The following is an 11,524-nucleotide window of genomic DNA, read 5'->3' on the forward strand; positions in this document are numbered from 1 at the left end:
GATATGTTTACACTTCAGAAAATATGACCTGTATCATAAAATAATGGAAATTGAAGTGGATATAAAATTGTACATTTTATTTACATCCATATACAAATTTTTATGTACACTCGCCAAAATGGTATACGTATAAAACACAAATCTATAAACAGATGAAAGATGCTTCTTCCTGGAATCTCAGATTGTAAGTCTAGATTTTAAAAAATTAGAGCAGTACCTATTACAAATATTAAGACATCCAACAATTCGAAATTATTAAAATGTTTGAAATGTATCATAACTCAAAACGGCCAAAGATCCACTTCAACAACAAGCAAATCTTGACCTACCTCAACAACATGTATGTGTCAGTTATTCAAAACTCAAAGGTATGTTCCTGTCCCATTCACAGAATCCGATACCTACTGGTTGCCAGTCTCTTCATCCTGACAATTTAACATTTTCAAGAAAAGTAAATAAGTCATCAAAGAAAAAACTATACTACTTCATGCAAAAGAAAAAAATTACAATTTCTGTAATGGAGTTTAGTCTTCCATGAAGCACCTTCAATATGCATATATAGTGAATATGAAAGTAGCCAATACAGATATCAGAAATCTGCACGACACTTACTTCCACATGCATACATGGTAGAAGAGCATAGTATTTACAGAAGCTTTACGCTGCTTATATACCTGAATTTACACAAAAACCTAAAATTACATTAAAGTAGCAATATTCTTGGAAATTTTATGAAAAAAAATGGTTGTCTCGACCACTTGCAAACAAATGTGCAACACTGAATGAACTTGTTAACAATTTCACTACATGTATATACAGTACAGTAAATTACTACAAAGATAAAGTATACCGAACCAATTTTCCCCTGCCCATTCATCAGAGTATACATTGTAAACTCTAATTTGTCTTCTTCCCACAATGTGCCTCATGTACATGTAAGTTTGCTATGCACTTCACTTTCTCTAAGAAAGGCAGCATGTCTAACTGATGTTTGTTGAAAATAATTTTGAAATAAGCATCCTAGTTAAAGAAACGACCCTTCAGCAATCACAGTTACATCATTACTGAAAAGAGGTACTTCTAAACTGATGTTTGTTGAAAATAATTTTGAAATAAGCATCCTAGTTAAAGAAACGACCCTTCAGCAATCACAGTTACATCATTACTGAAAAGAGGTACTTCTATAAATGTCAATTTTGGTCAAACTAAACATAAAATAAGAAGGCTCTCCTTATTAACATGAATCAAATTCTCACAATACAGAACTCTGGAAGAACATACTACTCCAAAACAATAAGAGAAACATACCCTAAATTCATAGTATTGTTTATAGGGACAGTTTAACCATGTTCTTAGTGTCAAAAACACTACCACAAATTCTTAGATGCTTTTATGGCACTTCTAAAATACCTGAAACCTACAAACTGTATTTTCAATAATGGCAGAATAAGACTGGCTATTTGATAACTAGAACAGTAGGCCAAGACAACAACTGCACATATGCAAGGCAAAAATTATCATGTATTAAGCACAATACCTATGGATATTATTGGGGAATGCAGAAATACTATAGTTAGGACTGAACTGTTTCCTAATGCTGAGGCTTTTGCTCTTCAAAGAGTGGCAGTGGCAGATGACAATCCTCAAAGGATGGAGCTATGAGCATGTAACACCTGAGATTAGTACTGGGTTTAAACCAGAGGCTAGAATGACTAGGCTTATTCTTCATAAAAAAAAATAAAAATGAATAAGAACATCCTTGTACACATCATCATAAATTCCACACTGCCACCAGTAATCTTGCAGACCATAAGTATCAACAAAACACCTCTCTAGGAGGTTGTAGTTCACTTTTATATCCCTCCCTTTTTTTCTTTTACTGACTCCATCAAGCATTACACCCCGTAGGGGGGTTTAGTGCTGTCAGTTCACCTCATGCAGTGCACTGTAGGCACTACTTAAGGTTCACTGCAGCATTCTATCGGTCCCTAGCTGCAACCCCCTTTCATTTCTTTTACTGTGACTTTGTTCATATTCTCTTTCTTCCATCTTGCTATCCAACCTCTTAACATTTGTTTTATAGTACAACTAAAAGGTTTTCCTCTTGTTACACCTTTCAACTACCAATCCGTTTCAGCACTGAATGACCTCATAGGTCCCAGTGCTTGGCCTTTGGCCTAAATTCTATATTTCATTCCATCAAGCATTACATACTGATCATAGTGTGCATAATAATAATTGTCTATCATGCCTCACCTTCACCTCTGTTCACCAACACCACAGCTCTCCCTGATCCTTCATCTCTTGAGACTTTCATCCCGGGCATTTTCATTTTCTTCCTCCCATACCAGCTGTGGTAATCATCTTCCCACTTTCTATATATTCCTGCCTATTGTAGTACTGTACATTGGCTAGGTTCGTTTGTCCTTTCGTGGAAATCATAAATTGTGACATGGTTCAACTTTTCTTTCCATTCATGGGATTGCTGGGGAGGACTGACTCCTTTCACTTATGATCTGCACAGCTGGCATAAAGATTTGTGCTACTATCTGAAGCTGCCACTGCCAGGTCATCATGGGTTAGAATTAACAAAGCAAGACTTCTGCAGCTATCAAACCTTTTTTTTTTCATGTGGGCATTTGATTCTGTGGAGGCTTACTAGTTACATATATGTACGTACTGCCTTTTGGCTTTTTTCAAAAGAATGAAAATTATGAGTCATAATAAATAGAACTTTTTTCATACTGGCCTAGCCTAGGCAAGGGCAATACTTTGCTCATTCTCTAGCTTTCTCTTACAAAACTAGCAGCTGGTCAGCAATATATAATTTGCATAAAGCCCAAAAATAAACTGATCACAAATGAAATACCTTACTTGACAGTTCTGAGGGAGTTTAAATGCAGGATATGTGAAAACAAGTAAAAACCTTGAACAATTCTATCAGTGTATGCTAGGCTATAGGCACTGGGGTAACAAATTTTGCACCTTTTAATAACAGAAGGGCAGTTTATTTCAATTTAAACTGCTTTGCAGTGGGAAGCTTATCTTCCTTCTCTTCAAAAGAAACTGAAGGAAAGATATTTGTGGGGGTAATAGTATTGTCTAGTAAGGAAACTCAAATTTACTTTCACAAGGAGGGAAAGAGACTGACTATCAACATGCTTTCGGCCACAGTAGCTTCCTCAGGATGCTGCCTTTCAGTATTACTCTGCACAACTATGCAATACCAGAAAAAATATTACCATAAGAAATACAATCAGTCATTTTCTCTACTAACAAAGCTAAGGCTGGTCTTGTGAGTTCTTTGACTATTCAGGGAACTCAAATATACATATTTATTCTTTATAGCAAATTCATCCCTGGTAAAAGGATAAAAAGAAGCACTACAGTATTGCGTAGAACCAGGAGCCTCAAAACTTCCAACATTATGGTACTGGAGGTAGTACAGGGTTTACACACAGCACAGCTTGCACTGCAAGCCACAAAACACACAAAGACACTTGCAAGCAGGGCATTTGGATCAAGCGCTTGGCTAGAAAATGCATCACATCCCAAAGGACAATACCTTAACTCAATATCATTATAAAAAAAAAGCAGCTCAGCGGTTTGATTAAAATATTTTTATAACTAAAGTAAATAATTTAGTAGTTAGTACTACCACATCCAAATTTACGTACAGTCAACTAAAAATTTCCTAAGCAAGTTGCAATTCCCAGCTGCAGCCTTCACAAGAAAACTAAATTATCCCAGTATGAACTGTGGTGTTAAGTAGACTATTTAACATAATATACATAACAATAAAACATACACAAATCCATGACAATCAAAATTAATAAATATAACAGTCATGAATAAAAAAAAAAAGCTAATTCTTGACACAACTGTCCAATATCTACACTGAAAAGAATGGTTTTATCTATGAATCACCTTCAAAGCAAGAAACAAGTAGGAATATGCTATAGGAATTGAGAACACCTCTACCTATGAACAGGTTCGGATCCCACATTCCATTTAGATCCAACACTACATACCCAGTACAGTTTCACATATTCGTTCATACCTTATATGTACTTTGACTATATAACTACAGTTTAACCAACCTAAAATAAAATTGAAGATATTAAAATTAAATTACAGTGATTAAATAAGTAATGGCAGCAAAGTGTGGAGCAAATATTCCTTGTCTGCATTCATAGCAAGTTTGGGATGGGAAATGGGTAGACCCCTCAAGTCCAAACTTCTCTTTCATCTTGAAGCATTAATCAAATAAAGTCAGATTCAGTTCCATTTCATAATCACAAGAGCCACAAAAAACAATGGCATTGTGTACAGCAGATTCATCTTGATGAACAAATCAAAATTCAGACCCATAGACTAAAATAGTAGCAGCACATTTTTAATCAAACCAAACAATTTGGTAACAAATCTTTTCTATTTCCTTACTTTATCTTTCAGTTCTTTGCATTCTTCTTTTTCACTCGCTTATTCTTCTGATTTCACTATTACAGTGTAGTTTATTAACAAAGACCAGCTAATACTAATAATAACTCATTCATTCACAAATGCTTGAACTAATGCTTGTAAAATTTCATTATTTCTTCTTCTTCCAGATATAGTTCCAGCTTCAAAGTACGTCATCTACAGCTTCTGAACCTGCCCAACGACCTATTTTGTGCAAATACTTCATATATCATTGCATGCTAAAGACACCTCCATTAAGCATTCATTTTTTCAACTACTGCCACATGCCATGTCTTAGATATGTAGAATTCTTAAAGCATGGTATTTTCTTGAAAAGCACTCCATTTTCAAGCCAAAAGGGAAAGAGAAATCCTCATCTTTATTCTAGGTTACTAACCATCAACAACAGGGAGTGAGACTGCAGCAATGTTCTAGAAGGTTGCGTAGTCCTCAACAAACTTCCCTGTAAGTGGGTCAAGTTTAAAATTTCCAACAGTATTGTCTAGATAATGATTTTTCTTTCCTTACTGATACAAGTTCTAAGTGACATTTTCAGAGAGATTTGTTTTACTCATATTACAGATTTACTGAAGTTGATTCCACATTCACTGTTTATTTTTTTTTAATATTCACAAAACTCACATGCAAATGTTGCACCCACACTGCAATCCTGCCATTCCTTTAAAACCATGGAGACTGGTATGAGCCTTGAAGTGTTGAAATGTTTTGTGGCTGGTTAAAAAATATTTCCTTTCAATTTGCTTTGCTTTTAAATCGTCGCTAGTTTTCCTTATCTCTTTCCTCACTTCACATTTTTTTTTCTTTTTAATTTCTTTACATCGACATTGACCACTTCAAGTGTTCTATAATTCATTCAGTAATTATGAGGATCACTCTAACAGTCAAATGATTCAACCAAATAGCACTCACTGCATTTGCCATTTGTTCCCTTTTTCATGATTTACTTTAGAATTCATTCCCTCTGTAATTTTACAATTCACCATTTGTTCCTCTTTTCATGATTTACTTTAGAATTCATTCCCTCTGTAATTTTACAATTCATTGTACAACTACACACTACAAATATTACCACTCTTGCTTTTACATTTAATACCATACAGGAAGACCACAACGACATACATAAATGACAAGCACGAGTACAACACGTGTACACTGATACAGCCATCCAGATTTGAATGCCCAGAACATACATAACAAGGACATTGCTGACAGGGATTACACTTTGAACAGATGTTCTCTTTCCAAGAGGACCAAGCACTCCAAGGAACAGTGGTCAAAAAAGACCTCTACTTATGACAAATTTCCATCAGTACTATAATATATCTTGTAGCTGCATGACAACTTACTGTAAAACAGAAAAAAATATACTTTGTAAGAACATCTCAATGGCTGATGAAAAATGAATATAACAGACAAACTAACCATAATGCATAAGCACAAAATGACTGGTGGAAATGAAGAGGAAGATGATGAAAATCCAATTCTCTCACCTCCAACCAAAACCCATCAATCATAAACAGCACTCATTCTTAGTCCAAATGTCTCTAGACAGAATTCTATATCTTTTCAATTTAAGAAGTAAAAGAGCTAATAATGACTGTTCACACGTGTACCTTTGACCCACTGGTGACCAGTGACTATCCTCTTCATTATTTGCGTGCCCAACAATAATTTATCCTTTCACTTAAACTTAATCATGGATAGGTTACATTCTGCAGTAATTTGTGGCAAGAGCACATAACACAGTGCATCATACAGCAAAAACCTCCAGCATACATCGGTAGATATAACATGAAGAAAATAACCAATTCAAGTGTTCAGTACTGATTACATGTACAGATAACTTTAGTTTAACTTACTGTTATCCTTCAACACCTACCAGAAGGAAAACCATGCCATGAATTTGTCACACAGTCATCACAGTCATTGACCATAGTAAATCCTTCCATTAATATGAACTCACAAATGAGCAATAAGCATTCTATCATTGAAGTACATGGATGAAACACACATTGTAAATGTATGACTGGTCCTTTGACTTGTTAGTGAAGTAATGAAACTTGAAGAGTTAACAGAGCTGTTATACATTTGATGTCAACTTGATATACCTGACTGCTTATCATCAGTTCATGAAGCTGTGATACAATATTACCTGTAAAACAACTGCCTGACAAGGCAGATATACTCCAGTGCAGATTCACAGTTCATTGGGAATTGGATCTAAGGTTTTTCATGTAAAGTCTGATACTGAGCCATATATTTGACTGCCATGGTCCAGAATAGAGGGGACAGTTGCTGGACATTGTAACTTCAGCACTGATATGTCAGTTTCCCAAGTTGTATGTGATATCTACCTTATCAGGTTTACTTCTTTTGGCTTTTCTGTATGCAATATGTACATTTCAGTTCAAGTGTGTATCAAAGATTAAACTTCAGAACTTTCTAGTTTGGTAGATGGTTCAATGTGGTAATTCTTTTTCTAGCTAATCTTTACAAAATAAGACTGCTCCAGTTTTTTCTGCATGTGATATTGTTTATTGCAAAGTGGAACAGTATGAGGTCACTAAAGTCATCTCACATTCCAACTAACCTAAACCATCAATCCTGCTCGAGGAAGTGGAACAGAATTTAATATTTGGTGTAATGAAAAGAACTTAGTAAATATCTCTAATCACAGAATTGTATGTAAAATTCTTTCATCTACACCTCCAGGCTTCTGCAATTAATAGGTTTAGAGCAACATTTTTATGTGTTGGAACTTCATGTCAATGAAGTGATTAGTTACCAATCAATCAAAGGTATACTGGATGAACACCTGCTGTTAGCTATTCTGGTTCCGGTACAAGACGCAAGAATTCATGCATAAGATACATTGTAGAATGGTAAGAGGGCTCCATATGATTGACAGGCTTACATGAAAAAATTATATATATATAAAAAAAACTTTAATATTCACTAGTTACACAGAAGGTGATATTTCCCTCTCATAACAACATAAAATAACAAAACCTAAAGCTACTTGCTACACTCAGATCAACTGAGCGAAATAAGCAACAGCACCCTTCACAGCAAAATGATTGGGATTTATGAAAACAGAACAATGTCCCTCAATGAAATAGAAATGAATTAGAATCCATTTAATGAAGGTGCCTAAGAGCCAATATCCTAAAAAAATAAATAAATAAATAAAATTTTAGAAAATGTCACCAGGGTTGACTTCACTAAAAGTTACTGCGCACCATAATTTAATCTGGCTTTCCTACCAAACACTTTACATAGCTTGCAAATAAAAGATCGATCTGGGAAAAAGGTAATTCCAATACAAACCTTTTTTAAAGATTTTTTTAAAATACAGCTCATGGCATTTTCCTATTAAGTAGAAACATAGGTGGATATTTACAGTATACTATATCTAAGTGTTATCTCTTGTCATACTTTTGTTTGGGTTTACGCACTTAAGGAAAGCAATCTTTACATTCTGACCACCACTAACATCCTTGTTTCATGGAAAATGTCTTCTCCATTGTTTTAAAACTAAACACAATAAATTGTGCTCAAACCTAAAAAATACATAATTATAGAAGTCAAAGATCATTATAATCACTATTAGCAAAGGGAACCCTCTATAAGTAATCCAACATGCCAGTTTATACAGAAAGACACCAAATAACAAGAAAAAATAATACTCAATAACAAAATGGCAATTTCAGACAATGAATGACTTCAAATTATGAGTCCCGATTGGTACTGTATGAACATGGGCAGCTACTGGCACCATTGACACTGGTAATCCTGATAAGTACGTGCTGTTTAACCACCTCCTCTGAGCAAGTAATGGTAACAGTGACTATGGTATGTATTTCCCCCTGCATCATGCCTGCAGACCATCAACCATTCACAGCACTGGGCATCACCGGTTTCATGCACAGGTCTCTACTGTCAGTGTTTCTGTTTCGATGATATTCGCTAGATAAGTTGGACAATGAAATTCATGAGTGAAGCATCAGAGGCAATCTTGCCCCTGTTATGAGCTCTGTTTTAGTGTGTCATGCACTTACAGGGCGTTTGGGAAGCAATTTCACAAAAGTATGGAATGACAGCAGTAGTGAAAATTCATCCACTCTCCTCCCTCTTGTGTCTAACTTGAAAGGATTTTTGTGAAGTTTTTCTCCAATAAACTTCATTTTTTACTGAAATGTGCTATAATATGTGTGTGTGTGTGTGTGAATTAATTGGGACCAATTGTATTTTAGAGCACTCAGGGAGGTTAATAGAAATGAAAGGTGTAGAATTTTTTTCTCTCTCTCATCTTTAAAAGGGTGTTTTTATTTGGTGTATCCTACCTCTTTTTTGCAAATATTTGTGTTTTACCAAAATGCCCCCTTCCCACATATGTCCCTTCCTTTCTCTTCCCTCTGCTCTTTTACCACCTGTCTTTTCAACTTCAACTTCCTTCAGCTCCACCGGTTTACCCATAATTAAGAGTAAACCAAGCAAACCAGCCTTGTCAAGAATCAGCCCATTTTATGATTAACTTTTTTTTTAATCATTCACTGGCTTTTCAGTTTCATGTACCACAGGAACTGCTGAACTTGAGTGGGGTGTCTGCAAGTTTTCAAGTGTTTAACAGCTATGTAGTTACAATGATCATACTCAAGTAAACTTACTGGCTACTGATTTGCTGCTGCTGAAATATAAATCACATTTCTCTTCTTCATACTTTCCCCTTCAATGGAAAATACAAGGGCACTGTCTCTTCAAGCTGAATAAAATATCAATGTCGGATTAAAAAATAAAATTTTTTTGGTAACAATAGACTGAACTTAAAAGCTACTACGTACGTAACTAAAATATTCATTCCCATGGCATTCCTTGTCTAAAATGGTGATTTTTGGATACATCACTGGCTTCATGGAGTAGGCATAAAATGTGGCTATTACTCCTCATGAAAATCCTAATGATATGTTCATACAACAGGATGTAAAAAATACTAATAAGTAACACATTTACAACAGCAATGCCTTAATATTTACTGTATAAATAACTGGGATGTATTTCTTACTTTATTTTCTATTTCAAATCTTGAAAGAAAAGAATGCTGTTCCCCATTTCCAATTCACCAGAACATTTCGCCAGCATACAGCCAAATTTCTATGCATTTTTGGAGCATTTGTTTCTCCTAATCCAGCATATATCTTTAAAAGTATGTGCCCAAAAATTCATGTCATTTCTGTTTGCTTCCACTCATCATCTGAAGAATCAGAGGAAGTGGTATGACACGAAGATCAATTCCTTCGCCTTTTATTTGACGGAGTGTGAGCAGGGGAGGAGGGTTTGGAATCGCGGCCTCTCTTACCTGGTCTTCTGGGAGTTTCATCGTCATCATCTCTGATATCGCGGATTCTGTCTGGTCGAGAGCCTGATTTGGCAAAGAACAACATTAAATGTTGATTCAGCAGAGTATGTAACACTAATAAAAACTGATTTGGCAAAGAATAACAAATTAAAGTGAAGGGCCAATTAGCAATGTTGGAACTACTAATGCTTATCTCCAGTCCTTTTTCACCAATTTACTTTTATATTTCTTGGGAATTGTAGTTACAGTATATGCAAGAAGTAGGGACAGACTATTCATTAATTAGTAAAATAGTTACTTAAATACATAGTTATGGCCTTCAAGGAATCTAGCCAGCATCTATTAGAAACTTCAATAAGTGGTTTAAGGAGCATATGACAATTTTAAATCTATAGCATATTGTTAAGCACTGCATATATAACAAGGAATTATAGGAAGAGAATAACTGTTAAGCAATCATTAAAACCTACTACAGATACAGTCTATTCAACAATAATTTTCCTGAAACATACCTTCATCACTCCTCTCTTTTTCTTTTTTGGGGGGTCTCCCACGACCACGGCTTTCCTTCTCATCGTCTTTAAGGTCTGGCTTACTCCTTTCGTCAAGCAAATCTGAGAATTCTCCATCAGGAAGGCTGAAGTCATTCTCATCGTTGGGGAATGGAAGTCTGTCACTCTCATCCTGTATTAAGGCTTTATTAACTATTTGTACATGGGAAACCAACAGATAAAATTTTCAAGTGCAGACAAAGAACAATTTTTTTTTAATAAACAGTGACAACAATACAGTGTCACCCGTACCATAGCTCAGACTCTGGTATCAGTACCATTGAGAGAATCTGATTTTGAAGATTAGGAGACTTAATGGTTTCAACACACCTAAGGAGTTTGTGTTTAAATAATAAACTTTCTAGTTTGAACACATATACGTATTAGAAATAAGCAGCTGTAGACAGTCATTGAACCACAGCCTCAACAAAGTATCCTCAAGAGTGAGCTGGGTATATCTGATACTGCAGTAACAAAATCTATTCCTCAGTGTTGTCAAACTGATTCACTTTAAGTTAATCTCCAGAGTTGTGTGAACGAAAATAAGTTCTACAAAATGTATTCTCAGGTATTGCAATGCAAAAAAATAACAGAGCATCTAATAAGAATAGCTAGTTACTACCAGTTTCCTGGTCACTGGTCAGTCATTGCAACAGCATCAATCATTTTTAAAAGAATCACACTTGCTGACAGAACTAAACTTTCATTCCTTCTGTTGGGAATTAGAATCTAATACTGGTTCTCTGTTAGGTTGTTTAATGAGTATAAGTATTAGTCTACATGTAGTTCCAGTCAACCAGCTACTGGAATCATGAAATGATTCTCGCACAAGTTTGAGTTCTTACCATTTTTTATCATTAAAATAAAACTATACTTGACTACAGCTTTTGTCCTGCAAATCTTTGGAAAATTGTCTGACTGCATACTTCAAGCATCAAGGGGCTACCCCAATATGAAGTCTGTCTTTAAAGTACCTAGTGTTCTTGGAAAAGGGTACTAGCATATGCTGCCTTCCTGCTTGCAAAGGGTGTGAGCATTTTGGGTGGCTTTTCATCATTACCTTTCTCCAACATGAAGTGCTGTTGACATCAAATTTATAAGACATCATCCCAGCATTGGAAATACTGCGACTGCT

General features: G+C 35.3%; 2 protein-coding genes across 3 annotated transcripts in view; one reads left to right on the top strand and one right to left on the bottom strand.

The window, feature by feature from the left end:
- The window catches only part of LOC135207325 (stromal membrane-associated protein 1-like), a 116,478-nt gene that overhangs the window by 78,043 nt on the left and 26,911 nt on the right, over positions 1-11,524 (top strand). The gene's annotated exons all lie outside the window — the stretch shown is intronic.
- On the bottom strand, positions 63-10,522 carry LOC135207323 (MRG/MORF4L-binding protein-like; the record flags this gene model as incomplete). Its single annotated transcript, XM_064239022.1, is given in 3 exon segments — positions 63-5,827; positions 9,839-9,901; positions 10,351-10,522. Coding segments are annotated over 3 exon segments (294 nt in total), but the record flags the coding sequence as incomplete, so codon positions are not given.

This window comes from Macrobrachium nipponense, chromosome 32, assembly GCF_015104395.2.
Source record: "Macrobrachium nipponense isolate FS-2020 chromosome 32, ASM1510439v2, whole genome shotgun sequence".
In the NCBI taxonomy this organism is placed as follows: domain Eukaryota; kingdom Metazoa; phylum Arthropoda; class Malacostraca; order Decapoda; family Palaemonidae; genus Macrobrachium; species Macrobrachium nipponense.